Genomic DNA, 16376 nt, shown 5'->3' with positions numbered 1-16376 from the left:
TCCCCCTGTGCTTCTGTCCAACAGCCCATGAAAACAGGAGAGGAGAGAAAACCGCGAGAAGTCATCAGCTTCACCTGAACGAAGAGGAGGAACACGAGGATACACATGGTATGATGCTATTTTATCTAGAAATGAAGCACAAAACTTTTTATCTTCAGTGCACATTCCTGCCCTTAGTTTCCCTCTGTAATGTGGGGGTGTTGCCAAACAATTTCCACCAAATCCAGCAGCACACACATGTTAAATCGTCGAGAGAAACAGCAGAAAGGGCTTGCTGACAGACTCTTTTCACCAAGATGCTGACAGCACAGGCGCAAAGCCATTGTTACCGTCAACAGGAGGCGCAGTGCTGGCGAGAGCCGGTGCGTGAAGCTGGTCCTGCAAACAGGCAGACAAGTGCTTTTGTCCCTTTCCCCTCACAGCAGGCCAGCGCTGGTCTTTGTTAGCCTCTGATTTGCATTGGCATTCGTAACATTAGCATTCCAGGCACGGCTGAGCAGCAGACATGTATAGATTGAGAGGTTAAAGGGGAGTTTAGACCCAGACACATCAGCTGTAATCAGTCATAGCACATAACCATAAAGGCAGCCAACCAGACAAATAAATGTGGGGGTTGCGTTTGCAAGTGGCATGTGAGGTTATAATCAGTCTTGAGCCATTTTAAGTTTTATAAGAGATGGCTAATTCTGGTTCATTACAATTTGAGTGTTGTTTGCTGAGCTTTAGACATAATTTCAATTGGTAATAACAAAATTGTGCTCACCCAGTGGGCTGCTGAGCCCCGAGAACGCTGCGACATGCTAAAAAAGAGGTCAGACGGGGTAAGAGACATGAGCAGTCTGATACCGTTTGAAAGAGCAGTTTTCCTGTGCAGTGAAAGATATTGCACATAGATAGCACTTTGGCTGCTCGCTTTCAGTTTTACCTCCAAATTATGAGGTTTTGATAATCTGGCTAAACTGCTAATGACACTGAAGCTGCTCATGTTTGTTGCCTTGTCGTACCAAGTTGTAGCAAAGTCACCAAAAAAATGAAGTGTCATCAATATCAGTACAGATAATTGAGAGTGAAAGTTCATCCTTGATGTTGGAAACCATAGTTGAAACTAAACAATCTTACCACAAGGTCACTCTTGTCACACACTCGTCCTTAATGGATGGAGTTTGCCCAGTTCCTGTCCATGTTGGCTTAAGAGTTGAGAATCAAGTTGATTCTACACCTTAGAAACAGTCGTTGACAAAGCAAACTGATCAAAGGGAAATGGAAAGCCACATTTTTTCCCCAATTCTGTGTTGAACAGTAAGCACATTTTGTCTTCAGAAGGAGTGTCTAATATATGCAAAATTTGCATAAATTAAATTGATGTAACACAACATCGCACCATTTTTGTTTGGGCAACGCTCCACTTTGTGAACAATGCTTGACCAGAAACAGACGTAGCCTTTTCATCTTGCCCAACAGAATATCTGACTTTGATGAAACAAACTGAGGTCTTGCATTGCGCTGCATCCCATTTTTCTTATGAAATTCTGTGATTGTGTCCGTGTTTTCTGCATCGTGTAACTCATAGGGCCCTCTGCAGACTCCGACTGCTGAGTAACATTGTGTGATATGATTAAAAGCTCCAAAAACAGCCATTAAATGGATCTAGCAGTGAGATTGTCTTTTCAAATTTAAATAAAGATAAGGTGTAATCATGCAAAATGAGCCATAAATCCTTCAAGCAATCATGACCTCGAGCGATCGCTCCAAAAATCCCGCAGTCTCAGTCACAGAGTCACATTAATAACCACACGCAGTACAAGGTTCTTCTGTTGCAGCAAAAGGCACGATGAAGGAGTCATGAATATTTTCTGCCACACTGTTGATGCAAAGACATTAGCACACTTTTGATTTATTTCTATGATGTTGTTTTTTGCAGTGGGGCCTCCAACGCGTCTGGATATCTCTTTCATCCGTGGCTCCCATAAAAACACAACCGTTCACACGCTTTATCCACAAGGCTTTGTTTTAATCTTTGCATTGTGCTTGAAACCCCAGCCTGCACCAAAAATTAGGTTACACCGTTCCTTTTGCTGTCTTTCCTTTTCTTTCGTTGAACTTAAGCTAAGAGCGTGAAGGCTCACATGTGTGTGTATGTCACCAGTTAGCGATAACACAGAGCTTCTAGTCTCTCTGTATGGGGAGTAAAACTAGTTTTATTCTAACTAACATATGGCCTTGCAACAGGGTGTGAGTGATCGCTCATTAGACAAATGGCTGGCCAAGCTGTCCCCCCTGTCGTAAAGTGCTCGGCTCTGCTCCCCTTTGTTTTCTAACAGGAACTAGTGCTAAGTGGAGATGCCAAACACATCTCTGCAGACAAAGGCCACTCTCACCCCATATCCGGGTTGCCGTGGAGACCAGAGTCCTTATTGGAGGGCTGGAAAGATTCCAACATGTGCTAAAAACAATCACAACAGCTTTCACAAAACTGTGATTTCAGCCGTAAGAAAGTCACAATTGTGATTACTTGTTTCACCATAATGCACTGTTGTGTGTCTGTTCCTGTGTGTTTAGTGCTGCTGCGCATGTTTACACTCCTAAGTGTCCTTTTGAGTTCAGTCCCCTGAGGCTGAAGCGTTGTCTTTCCTTAAATCTCCCATTGTCTGTTTCAGCCAAGGCCATCTGCGATGTAAACTCTCTTTATATGGAGATTTGAAGGAGACGAAAACCTTGATGTGAACAGTTTCTAAAAGAAGGGCTTGAGAGAACATCAGCAACATTTTATATGTCTCTTGCCTGAGGGTCAAACAGTGGTCAAAGTAGAGTTGGTGAGATTATTGATCGGATTGAGATTGCGGGAAGTTTGCAGTAAAACCCACTGAAGACAGAACAAGTGGATGTAGGAGGAGGACTGCTGCGAAATGAGTCCCCTGTTGTCGTCACAGTAATTATTGAGCATGTAGTTTTGAATTGAGTTATAGCTCATTTTTGTGGAAAGCCCCAATGGCAATGTGTCATCCTCCAGAGCGCCCCGTGGGAAAAGCCTGAGCGGAGTCCTAACGGGCGGCGGTGCAGAAGTGTTTATGTGTTCATTGTGTGCGGCTACCACATGCCCTCAGTGCCAGACAACCAGCGGAGTAAGAGCTGGAACTCCGCGGGATCAATGCATCATTGATCATGTGCCTGGGCCTGGTATTGATCCAGCCCCGCGCAGCCAGTTTGTATCTTCACTCAGCCAGATAGAGGTGCCGACACAATTAAGTGAGAATCTCTGCTTTGAGAGAGCGAGGATCACACACACATACACACTAGCGTTCAATAGAAGCCAAAATCTGCTCATCTCAATCACATCTCCCCTTAACCAAGGAGCTATCGCTGCCCTTCCGCCTGCCAACCTTTCTTAACCAAGGAGCTGGAGAATTGATTCCACCGACTGTGAGCAACTGTTTGTACTGACCCGACAGCTGGATGTGTGCCCAGTTGGGATGTCGAGAATGTAGCCTGCAGCGCCGTCGACAACACATGGCTCGTCTGTTTCTGACTGTGCATTTGTTCATTCTGGGAGTCTTCTCTAGTTAATCAGCCTGTTGTTCAGGAGTGTGTCAGCTGCCTGGTCAGAGGACGTCTGCCCTCGGGATTCACACAATCTCATTTCCAAACGGGAATGGGTCAGGAGAGCGCCGCTCGCAGGCTCAGATAAGAAGTGCTTTAGATTCACAGCACGTCTCGGAACAATGGGCTGAAATGATAAATGGCTTTGCAAGGCAGAGCAAATGCATCAGAGACTGCCCACTTTTCTTTTTTTTGTGGTCAACTAGCAATGTCCATAATGTGCAGAAGCTGATAATGTTCACCAAGCCTATATATGTACTGTGGAAAGTCATTAAGCTAAGCCTGCCTGAGGGTAGCGTATTTGTATGTTTCCACCTGAGCATCTAACTAACATTAGGACCTCTGCCGCAAGCCTAGCAGTTTCTAGAACTTCCTAACCCGGCTGAGTTTCTACGCTCTGCTCTCTGTGTGAGCTACACCCACACACACACTGTGCGCTGGGTTGCCTTTGAGCTACTTTCGTACACTTTCTCTGTGTGGTTGTTCCCTGTTGTCTGCAAGCTGTATGCCCTCTAAAGCAGCATACAGTGCTATAGCTGCTTAGCATTCAGTACACTTCAAAGCTCCTCAGTGTGACAGCACAGCCCCGGGCTCATTCTCTCCTAATTGGAGGTTCATTAAGGGACATGGTGCGCCTCAGGGGAGCCCCGCTCACTGCCAGAGGAGCCTGTCTTTATTCGGATTTTGGGGTGTTTACTTGCTGTGGCTGATGTAGGAAGTCATGGAGAAATATGAAAATGGGTTTTTAATTGAGATAAAGGGTGATGTGGCATGTGTGTGGTCCCTTAGTGTCATTATCAGAGGGTATTAACGCACTCCGGAGAGAGCGTGAGAGTGGCGTTGGGTAGATGGAAAAACGCACCTGCTCCAGCTGCCTCGGGGAGCCAGAGGACGAAATGTGTCGTCCCCAGGGTTCAACCACAGGTGATCATTTAGAGGGTCAATGACATTTAAAAGGGTCAAGCTCCAACCCTCTTAATCTCAACAGGGTTTCAGTATTAATGACTATTTGCAATGCAGGCTCATGCTCAGGATGAAATGAACTGGCTGGTTATTGGGGGGGCGGAGGGTGGCGACAGTTTGGCGAGGTGCAGACACAGTGTCCTTGTCACGCTGATCCATTTGTCCGGGGCGGTGGCCAGTGGAGCAGGGGAATATGGACTCACTTCATTAATCGTGCCGAAAGTGTCAACCTCAAGGAGAACCACCCAAGGGTGTACTATTTATACATGGAGCACTCTCAATGCAGGACAGTGTCTTCCTTATCTTTTAATTACAATGAGTTGACATGACCATCGTGGTTGATTGTGCAGATGTCAGCCAAAAAGACCTCCGGTTTTCTGAGTTAACCATGAAAACAGGCCCGTAGCAATGTTTCAGAATTCCTCATCCTCATTCTGAGAAGAATTTAGGTCAGATGGGTTTGCCCTCATTACGGAGCTCTGGCTTCTGTCGGTACTGTGAAGTTGATTTAGGATCAGTTCTCGTTAATCCACTATCAAACTCAACCATGCCGAGCTCCACGGCCCAAACTGGCTGCGCGTCGGTCTTCGCCAGGAGTAAACAATGGGATCTTAGCGCCGTGTGGCATTTCATGATGTCAGTAGCGGGAGATGCTGCAGACGTACAGTTGGCATTTGCTGGATAGCTCAGGGCAAAGACTGCCACTCACGTTGTCAGATTTAGGGCAAACATACAGTTTTCTCAGCTAACAAACAGATTGTCTGCATCTATAGCAGTGCAGTCCTCCTCACTGCTGTGTGTGTCGTGTTTCTTTATAATGGGTGCTTTGGGTTTTTTTATGAGCTTATGCAAACACAACGGCACACAGCTCCTGGTCTTGACACACCGCTAGCTTAGCAAAGCAGCACACCTGAGGAAGATCTGCCTTTAATCACGCAGTAATTTGTCGATGTTGTTGCAAAGCTGTAGCTCCTCGGGTGTGAACCACGCTTCCCTTGTCTAAATAATGTACTCTGCAGAATATTCAGAGAGACTTAGCGGTCTGATCTCTACGGCTGGGCTGTGATCGATGAGGACCTGCGATCCCATGAGAGTCATGGGAAAGACCAGTTTGTTTACTCTGCACTTTCTCCGAGGTCTCTGTGGCAGTTTGATTTATACTATGCTGGTTTGCGCCGTAGGCTCGCTATTTACAGCCTGCCTCGGCCCATATACTCCACCTCTAGCCTAAGCATCCAATGCATTTTAATGCAGAAATTAAAACTGGCTGCAGATCTGACAGTTGGTTTGACCCAGAGATGGGAGCGAAGAGCAAAAGGGTGAAGCTGGGAGAGAAATCAGACATTTTGTTTGGAGAATGAGATGTGAGCTGAGCCTTGAGAGTTTTTCCAGGCGACCCCTGCCCCTCTCCGCCTCCTCATTCCCCTTCTTCATCCCCTGCTCCAATAAATACAGTTTGCACTCCTCATAGGGGCCCAGGTCTAACAGTGGAGAGCAGGAGGGATGAGAGAGGGCCTTTTTTCCGTGAGCCTGTAATGTATGCAAATCTCAATTAAGACCTCCTGTGCCCTCATTAGGCCTTTCAATGGGGCTTAGGAAAGGGAGGGGTTAATTAAAACCCATCTTGGGCAATGAGGCTGTTGGATGCTCTCAGAGCACCACTAGGAGGGTGATCAATACCTAAGCATATCATTATGATTTAGAAGAGCTGTTTAACCATAGCTCTAAATCAATTTCCCTGGGTCTGGGGAGGAAAGGAGGGGAAAAAATAATAAGCCCTCCGGCTGGTGAGAGGAGGAAACGTTCTCATTCTGCGTTCGCCCGCTCCCACAGCAGACAACGACTGCCTTCACATCTTTAGTATTGTTCAATTTTATTGTCACGCAACTTAACACAAACCTACAGTGAGACAAAAAAACTTTCTCCGGAGCTCTCAGCACGGTGAAATTAGAAGCAGAGGCAAAGGGAAACCAATGCAAGAAACAATAAAAGAAAAACAGACCACAAAAAGACATGGGCTGTGTCTTTCTTATTCACACAGTTGCCACACGTCTGTGTAGAATAATTGCGGCAACCAGCCGAGCAGTTCTTCTTTAGAGATTGTGGTTTATTTCACCGGAAAGCGTGAGTTTCCTGGTCGAAAGGGTGAAAGTGTTGAGGCTGGATCACATTTGAGGGACAGTAGAGCCCCCTTCAAAGACGATAGGACTCAAAGCTGGCGTCGATCATAACCCGAGCTTCACCGCTGCCTCAGAGAAGAGGAGTCACCCAGAGAAGTCGTCTGACAGAGCATCAGGCGCTCGAAAGACTGCCTGAAGATTATGAGATTACACCTGACGGACATGCTGCAAAGCACTGATGAAAGGAGTGAAAAGAAGGCCATTTAACTTTTTTTTTTGTTTTCAATTAGAGGTGTGAGTGTGTAGCTGCCTAGTTGTGTAAACCTATTTACAGCTCCTCAGAGAAATCGCTCTTTAATCCGTTTGTTACCCCGACTCAATCCTGGCTATCACTGTGGGAGAGCAAATTAATAATCACAGCTACAAAGCAGAGTGCCGGTTCGTTTCTGCCAAATAATTAATTTTCGTCTTTGACTAAGACTGCAATTATAGCCACCCCGCAGATTGTGTCCATTTCAGTCTTTGCAGAATATGTAAAGATGATTCCTTAGACAGTCCTATCCTCCCTGAGGCGAAAGTCTTCTTCATTTGCAGCTTGGTAGGTTAAATTAGTGCTCCAATGAAGGCTTAGTGGTGCATCAGATATACAGTATATAGGCATACAGGGTCACGGACGCTGAGGCACCCATGTTGTCTCCTAATATTGGAGAGGCGTTCTTCATTAACCAGGAGTGCTTCCAGGACGGGCCCTCATCAGACAAAGTGTGTTCATGTCAGATAGAGGGCCGGCTGATGGGAGCACCGGGCTCCTGCCTCTCATTACATTAAGAAGACGCAGAAGCTCCATCGTGAAGGCCATACCTTGTTTTGTTAATGCACATGGAGCCCCAGTCAGGACTCATATCCTTAACATGCTCTGAGATAGACAGCCCCTGGAGTCACGCTGGACCCAGGGAACCCATCTGTCCACGGACAGGAAGTGCTGATAGGGAATCAGGCCATCTGACTGCGAGAGCGCGTTTTAAAATTGCATAAGTTGTCACGGAGTGTGGCGAGGCGAGTTGTGTCAGGTTGGGTTGACATTGTGGAGCCTGAACTTGTACTTAGGGATTGCTGAGGAACTATGGCTTGTACAGTGCGCCTGAGGGGATAATACAAGGATTTTCAGCTGAAATTGGACCAAATGAACTGACAGGCCTGCGTGCCTGTGTGTTGTATGTTTGAGTGGCAGAACTCATTAAAAATGTGAGCTGGTTTGTGCAGAGTATTATTTCCTTGGCAGTTTCATCCGAATGCGCATCCAAAGTGCAGGAGAACGGGAACGCCGTGAGCATTTGGCAGGATTCGTGAAGTGGCACGTTTTATGTTGTGTTTTGTGTTGTTTTCTCTCAGGGGCAGGGAGAGGCTTCAGCACGGGGGACAACCATGGAGGGGGACTGTCTCAGCTGCATCAAGTACCTCATGTTTGTCTTCAATTTCCTCATCTTTGTAAGTATTTTTCATCTCTATCTCAAAGACACTTAATCTGGCTATCTCTGAAGTTAGTGTCAATCTAATGATTTAGGATGGGCTTCTGGCTGCCCCCTGCCCGTCTGACTAATGGAGCCACATTTGCATTTCATTAGACGGAGGCAATCTTGATTCTATCAAATTCTCTTTTGATTAGATTTTAGCGTGCTGACACACATCTGATGCACACTGTGCCAGGAAGACTTTGTGACTGGCACCTGAGTTTATCAGTCTTGATCAGACAATCAAGGATAATCCTGTTAGTCTGAGCCTGTAAAGGGGGGGTAAAGGGGGTGGGGGGTTCAGAGTAAGAAGGTTTGTCTCCTTTCCTGCTTTATTAAGCGCAACCAAACCGTTTAGAGACTCCACTCAGACGTGGCTGTTCAAGGCTGGGGCAATAATGCAACCAGCAGAGCAAAGAATGAACTCGGCTGTTAGCATCACTCAATAATAACCACTGCTTTACGCTGCCATTCCTTTGTTTCCTTCCATGGCCATTTCACACTCAGGTAGCACAACAGCATTTTCCAATCCCACCGAGCTTTCAAAATGGCTACCTCCTCTCCTCACGCCACAACCTCTGCCTCCGAGACGAAGCAGCGTTCGTTTGCAGAAGCACAGGTGTCTCTCTGTGACAGGAGGATGGGGGTTGTGGTAGAGGTATAAGGCTCAGATCTCTTCCCCCACACTCCCTCAGTACCTTCTTTTCTTAATCACATGAGTCACCCCACGGTGGCTGCAGATAGGGCTTTAGTGAAAGAGGATGGAGGCTGCAGCGCTGTGCATTTCTACAGCAGGTTGGGGGGTTAGTTGAAGCAGGGAATACATCTCCACCCAACCCCCCGCTAAGGCATTATGTCTCTGTAGATATCCAGCCTTTTATCTGCCCTCAACTCTCACCTCAACCTTTCAGAGATTTGCATTACCAGCATGTTTTCCTGGAAAAAAAGCACACATTTATTTTCCATTATATGACATCTTGTTGAATGTTTCGTGTGCCACTGGGGAGACCGAGCTATCCTCTGAGTTCCCATTAATTTTTAAAATGCAGCCAATTTCTGTTTTGTCTAACTCCGGTCTTTCTTTCTCTGCGCCAGCTGGGGGGCTCTTTCCTCCTGGGAGTGGGCGTGTGGGTGCTGGTGGACCCCACAGGGTTCAGGGAAATTGTAGCGGCCAACCCCCTGCTTTTCACCGGCGTCTACATCATCCTGGGCATGGGAGGCATGCTCTTCCTTCTGGGCTTCCTGGGCTGCTGTGGAGCCATCCGCGAAAACAAGTGTCTGCTCCTCTTTGTGAGTCGGCTGACAAATTCAAAATGCAGTTCTGTTGCTGATCTTGTTTGTGTGCACGTGTGTTGATTATTCTGTCTGTCAGTTCTTGGACTGCCATGCTTGAAGCAGAAAGCCTGAAGAGCAAAATGCCCTCCTATTTGCCTTCGTGCCTCGAGCTTCATGCATAGTTAATGCTGAGTGAAGCAGGCACATCCAGAGTGTGATTTTTTGTGACTGACGTGCACTCTTTCTGACACTGGTCCACTTTGTCCTCCTCTCTCTCACTATTTGCCTTTTTTCTTTTGTCTTATTGCAGTTCTTCATGCTCATCCTCCTCATCTTCTTAGCTGAGCTGGCTGCTGCCATCCTGGCTTTCATATTCCGGGAGCATGTAAGTTGCTGCAGTGTTCACCCCCCCTTTGATCACCAGTAACCGGTCGGGCTGGGCTGGGTGTCAAATTTCAATACCAAAATGTGGTCATAGCACTGAGGATCAAAGCTGGCATTTATTGCCTGCTCAGACTCATACTCATCTTTACTTATTCTTTCAACAGACAGTTTTTATGCCATTCGTCATTTTGGCTGCCTATTTGTATGATTGTTTGCGCATACGGGTGCAATGTATAAAATATGGCCAAAAAAACATCCAAAAAATGAACTAACATTAAGCAACAGTTCTTACAGGTTGTCAAAGACCAGAGATCTACTGAAGTAAGCATGCTGACCAGCTAGCCCATCCTGTCTCATGATACCACTTTGTAGCCTTCCCAAAATAAACTCACAAACTGTCAAGAAAGGAAATATTCTTACACCTGTTTTCCTTATTAAACAGAGAAATACAACCGCACACCCTCTCATTTCAAGTTTCTTTCTTTTACCGTGCTAAGACGAGCTTAATTCCCAGGTTCCCTCATCATAAAACACGGACAGAAACCAAATAAATCTCACCTAAACTGTCACATCTTTCCACTTTTACAACAATCACAAACTCTGGTCGGTGTTTGATGTGAAAATATTCCGCCCTCTTCCTCTCGCTGTTCTCCCAGTTCACGCCTCTCCTGTCCCGGCGTGCTGTGTCTTCATCGTCCTCAAAGTCAAAAGTCCCGGTCGGAGCAGCTGTAAATCACCTCGCGCTGTTTTCACCGTTGCAATCCAGCCGTGTTCACTGGGAGGCTGCAGAGTCCGGTTCTGGTAAATGCAGTAAATGCCAACAATCCCCCGAAGCGCTGAGCTCTCGGTCGGGGCAGACTCTGTCAGCCAATAGGGCCACTAGCTGCAAGACTAGCTGAGCTAACTAGTATGATGCGCCCTATGTGTTTGGAGTGACCATCAACAGGTGGCCAGTTCTTACACATTGCACAACATTAAAAGAGTAAACCAGCGTTTTAGCATTGAACAGTGAAAACAAGGATCAAAATCAACACAGAGCCACAGATACCATCTTCTTCAATTCCATTCGTTCTTTTCTCTGTCAAAACCTTGTGGCTTCATTACCCACAATGCAACTCGACTGCTGAGAGTTGGTCAGAGATTTAGGTGTGCTATGCAGAGGTGACGAGTGGGCCACAGAAGTCTGGCAAGAATTCCAGCTGAGCATCACCAGATTTGTTTCATTTTAAAGCTTCTTCCGCAGCACCAACTGTGAAAGAAACAGGTATTATCCTTGTGCTGACACTAACATGTGCTTTTTCCCTTTTTTTTAGCTGACCCGAGAGTACTTCACCAAGGAGCTGAAGAGGCATTATCAGGGCTACAACAACACTGACGTCTTCACCTCCACATGGAATGCCATCATGACTACAGTAAGGCCACAGCACAGATGGCAAAGAGCTTACTTAGTGTAGCTTTTACCAACTCGTTGCTTCCACCAACTGTCTGTGGAAACAGGAAGGTTTGCAGCCTGGCGTCGGAGGGCTATATTTTATAGATAAAATCCAAGACATTTAGGTCAATATTCATGCTGGATTGGTGCATGCACACACACACACACACACACACACACACACACAGTGGACTACAGGCCACTGCACAAATAGGCACTCAGCAATAAGGGCTTCTTCTCCTATTCTCTCCTCTCCTCCCATCAGTTTGACTGCTGTGGGGTGAACAGCCCAGAGGATTTTAAGGACAGCCTGTTCAGGCTGATCAACCAAAATCACATGGTGCCAGAAGCCTGCTGCCAGCGTGCCAGTCAGACCGGGGAGTTGGCCTATATCAGCCAGGAGCAGTGCTTATCAGGCAATATGATGTTCCGCAATAACAAGGTAACTTCTGACATCCTCTCTCTCGCTCTGTCTTTCTCCCTTCTTCCAAACCACCTCCAGGCTTAATTAGAGCAGGAGACAGTTGAGGGGTGACATCCAGGGGCTCGCTGACTCCTCCATGGCTGATTAGTGCTTTTCCAATGTTTTGGGTGCCATGGGAGGCCATCTTACTATGTCTTGTAGTGTGGAATGTATGCATCTGAGCATGTGTGTGTTAAACTGGAATTTTTCTGGAGCATAATTATGTGGAAAAATAAAGGATAATGAGAATATGAATATGTGAAAATGAGGTGTGCTTCACAGTTCCACACATGCACACCCACATCCCTTTTTTCATGCGTGGAAAGAAAGACTTGGAGTGAAATGCAATTACAGTGAAAGCTGATAGGAGCAGGTTTTTACTGCACTCTCCACCTGTTGTTTTTCAAGCCACTAGAACAATGCGAGGTGTCCACATTGTGTGTCTCTCTCATTCACACAAAGAACCCTCATTAAAAGGCAGTGAGGCTGGAGGCCCTGCTTCCCACTCATTCAACCAAGCCTTTGTTCAAAGCCTCACTCGATTAAAGCTGTGATGTTCCTTTAATTGTCTCTGTAATTCTGCAGGTTTATAGCCTATTGATTCTCTGCTGAGCATCTCGTCTTTGTGTTTCCACAGGGCTGTTACTCTGCAGTAGTCGACTATTTTGAACTGTACATCTATGTGGCCGGAGCGCTGGCCATTGTGGTGCTGACCATTGAGGTACGAAGGGTTTTCATTTTAGTGAAATCCTCACATATGCAGCATTTTCTCTCTAGCCTCTCCAGTGATGTGAATATTCATTTCAGAAGTGGGGAATTCTGCATTAAGATGAGGATATTTGCCAGAATATGTGTAGTGTTATTTGGAAGCTCTCTGTATGGCAAGAGCTCCATCTAGTGGTGAGGCTTGGTGCTGCAAGAACATGGATTTGACCGGGCTGTCATGTTGCAGTTTCAACTGGTTACATGCATGTCTCTTCAGTGAGTTCACGTTTTCAAAAGTTCACATTTTCTTTACACGGTTCTCTTCACCGACACGCAGCTTAGCATAACAGTTAATATCATATCCATAATGCACTGATGCAACCAAAGCCCATCATACAACATAACAATATGCAGTATATCACTGTTGTCTTTGAAGCAGCTTTTATTTATTTATTTTGTATCCGTGCATATACCAGGATTTAATTCATAATATAATGAATGGCACCTCTTTACTGCATGTATTGTGTGACAAAAACTAATAAGGATGCAGTATGCTTCAGTACACTTTATTTTCCTAAAACAGAGTAATACTAGTAATGCAATAAAAAAAAACAATGTATAATATGTACTCATGACTAGACAGTATATACATGTATGTGATAAGCAGTGATATAGATTTAAAGCAGTGCCTGTCTTCTGCATTTGGCCACAAGTTTCCATCCACATCACACCTTGCATCCTACGTATGTCCTTTTTGTCCTCTTCCCTCTTTCAAAGTTGAAAACACAAAGTGAACCAAAGAAAAACAAAGTTTTTTGTGCAATTTAGCAAAATGTAGGAAATTGCAATCTCATTTTCAGTCATTTGTTTTTAAAATATCATGTAAACATGTTCACAATGGACTGTATGAGTTTAAGTGAGATGGTCATCGAATGCATTTTGTGTGAAGGCAATGAAAAGAGATCCAGTTCAATCCACACTGACTGCTGTTGTGTAAAGAGTTTTGCAAAAAGGAACTCAGTATTGAGGAATGCATGTAACTGATTGTGAAAACAAGAACAATAACAAAAAGTAAACAGTAATAGAGAGCAAGCAATAAAGTGGAAGTAGTACCCTGCTGTTTCTGTTAAGTAATGATTTCTTTTTTCTTTCTCTCCTCAGCTCTTTGCCATGGTCTTTGCTATGTGTCTCTTCAGGGGAATCCAGTAGAGCTGCTCCAACTTCTTTTTTTTTTAAAGAAAAGGGAATTCAGGAGAAAAGAACAAAATGGACACTTGTAAATTTGTTGATCTCTTTTTCTATTGGCTAATTGGTAGAAAAACAAACTCTCAAACTCTTGTACTTCACAGCTGGACTTTTGAGGTACTGGGTGACAAAAAAACAAACAAACAACAACCCACATACACAGATACACGTAAACTGTAGGGAAAGTGGGAGATCAGAGACAAAACTGATGTAAAAAGATTTGTGTGTAAAGTGAACAGTAATTTTTGGACCAGGTCTAGCACAGACCGGGTGTACAGTGGACCAGGCATGAGGACCAGGTGAAGCCTGAGCAGAAGGCACTGCACTGACTTTTGGATGAAGAATATTTATATTAAGTAAAGTTGGCTTAACTGTAAAAAAAAATGTGTTTCATGTTCACTTTGGCTGTTTTGGCTTTTTTCCTTTCATACTGTATACTGTAACACACTCCCTCCCTCCATACGCCTTTTTTACAGCCACTCTTCTTCAATGCTGTATTATATAAGCTCTGTGTGTGTGCGTGCGTGCGTGTGTACATACTTGATGCTCTTTTTGAATGTGTATGAGCTCGTTTGTGAGCATGTGAGCTCGTGGCTCTTCATGACCCCTTCCAAGCTTGAAAGCCAACCTTCTTCTTCTGTTTGTATAGTGGTGTTTATTGCAGTAGTGGTTCTATGTGGTTTTAGGTGGTGAAATGTATGTGTATGCATTTGTATTAGATTCTTGAAAAGTCAATGACATAAATGGCATTCTAAATGACTGTCCCTGTGTTTTTTTATTTAGTTTTGTTTTTTTCGTCCACGATTTCAGATCATTTTTAGAAATAGAATTGGCCCCATGTGAAGTGTTCTGCAAATTATCCTCATAAGCCTGGGTGGATGCAGGGGCGGGGCTATAGGGGCACTGGCTCCAGCTGATATCTGATTGGTCCCTGAAGTGCACCTGTCCTGTCAATTGTCACTTGACTCTTTACAAATCAGTAAATGTCTCAAACTATGGCACCTCAAATACTTTTTTTGTAACTATAGTGATGCTACGTTTTAGTGATGTGGGAGGGAAAGTAATTGTGGAAAAGATTCTCATGTTTACTACTTGGAGGCATCTTGGTTGTTAATGACAATAGTATTTATGAGTGGAAGCTGGTAATTCCGATGTTATGAACGCAACATGAGTGGTCACTGACACTGAGGGGGAAATGGCGTACAGCCTTTCATCCTCCACAAAAACTTCATGGTAAGTTACAATTCTTCACATTTGTGTTAAAAGAGCGTTCACCTGCTGCTGTCACGGAATTCAAGTTTGTGGAACAATAGATAGCAGCAGGCTACAACATCACTAAAAAGTCCCGCCCCCGGCCGTAGGATACTTTCTTCTTGTTTATTTGTCTGCTGGCTATTGACACAAACGCTGCGTTTACATTTGTGCTCAAATTAAGCGGCGTTAGAAAGCTACGATTCTTGTGAATCGACTGACGCAAACCCCATGAAGATACACTCACAACAGGAGGCACAAGAAACGCCAGCTGCTTTTTAAATTGAGGCAAGTGGAGGCAACTCAGCTTTTACGTCTCTCAGTGATCCACAGATCAATAACACTCCGATAAAAACAGTCTGGTATCAACAAAGATCCAGACGATCCACCGCAGTGAAAATATTTACTTCAAAACGTGATAATAATCCACGGAGAGATGTTTTCTCCTTTCAAAGTAGCAGGCGATGCACTCCTCTTCTACTTGTCCAATGTGTTTTCCTTTACCACCTGGTTCGAGAACAGCCGTTAATTTACTTTGTGCACAGTGTGCTTGAGCACGGCTCAATTTGCAAAATACATTCAATGATACATGTTTTCGCAAACAAGGAAAGAGAGTCTGAAATCTGCTTGGATGTTCGACATATACATCTTAGATCCACAGCTCCTCATATGTATAATAATGATAATGCATCATATTTTGATGTAAACACACACAGTAAATTAAGGTTTTTGCAGTTTATCCAACCTCAACAATAACAAGAGACACAAAATTTGTGAAAAACAGCTTTAAGATGTTTTTTTTTTCATCAGACCCCATGATAAAATCAATTTTCTAGTTAAACTGAAACACCAAGATATTTGTCAGAGTAGACAGTTATACATTTTCTGCCACAGCCTTGTGGCATTGATGATTGGTCTCTTGTAACAGCAAATCATTCATCTCTGCTACAGTTTTTTGACATCTGATGCACTGAAGCATAAGAGATGGATGTTTCATTTGGTAAGGATCCACATAATGGCTCTTGGTGTTATTGCGATAACGAGCTCAATTTCAGCCCAAATACATGAGCGTATTGATTTTTTTTTTCCCCCGCAAGAAAATCCGCAAGAAGTGTGAAGTGTGTACAGAAAGAATAAATGAGGAGGGTAACTGAGCCATCGCAGCGGGTGCAGCAGAAGGATATAACAAGAAAGGCTGAAAGTGACGCAAATGAGGGGCGTTAAACATGGCAACGGTTACAGCATTAAACAGCACAAAGAATGAAAATGAACAGCAATGTTTGTGCAATTTGTGTGTATATTAGTTGAGCATATGCAGGCAGGATATGAATAAATGAAAAAAATATGAAAATGCACAAAAATTAACAACAGCTGGAGATTTGAAGAAATGCAGGGTTTTAAATCTACACACCCACACAGGGTTTCACCTG

General features: G+C 44.6%; 1 protein-coding gene across 1 annotated transcript in view; it reads left to right on the top strand.

Annotated features, from left to right (window-relative positions):
• The window catches only part of LOC121608212 (tetraspanin-18-like), a 33436-nt gene extending 18981 nt beyond the window's left edge, over nucleotides 1–14455 (top strand). The window contains exons 2-9 of the mRNA XM_041939399.1: nucleotides 25–108; nucleotides 8073–8168; nucleotides 9287–9481; nucleotides 9777–9851; nucleotides 11164–11262; nucleotides 11548–11724; nucleotides 12383–12466; nucleotides 13612–14455. Coding sequence (XP_041795333.1) covers nucleotides 106–108; nucleotides 8073–8168; nucleotides 9287–9481; nucleotides 9777–9851; nucleotides 11164–11262; nucleotides 11548–11724; nucleotides 12383–12466; nucleotides 13612–13659 — 777 coding nt within the window. The 5' untranslated portion in view covers nucleotides 25–105 and the 3' untranslated portion in view covers nucleotides 13660–14455. The remainder of the gene's footprint in view (nucleotides 1–24; nucleotides 109–8072; nucleotides 8169–9286; nucleotides 9482–9776; nucleotides 9852–11163; nucleotides 11263–11547; nucleotides 11725–12382; nucleotides 12467–13611) is intronic.
• The last annotated feature ends 1921 nt before the right edge of the window (nucleotides 14456–16376 follow it).

Source organism: Chelmon rostratus, chromosome 6, assembly GCF_017976325.1.
Source record: "Chelmon rostratus isolate fCheRos1 chromosome 6, fCheRos1.pri, whole genome shotgun sequence".
Taxonomy (NCBI): Eukaryota; Metazoa; Chordata; class Actinopteri; order Chaetodontiformes; family Chaetodontidae; genus Chelmon; species Chelmon rostratus.
The sequence above is the reverse complement of the archived record's forward strand: the minus strand, read 5'-3'. Positions and strand labels throughout refer to the sequence as shown.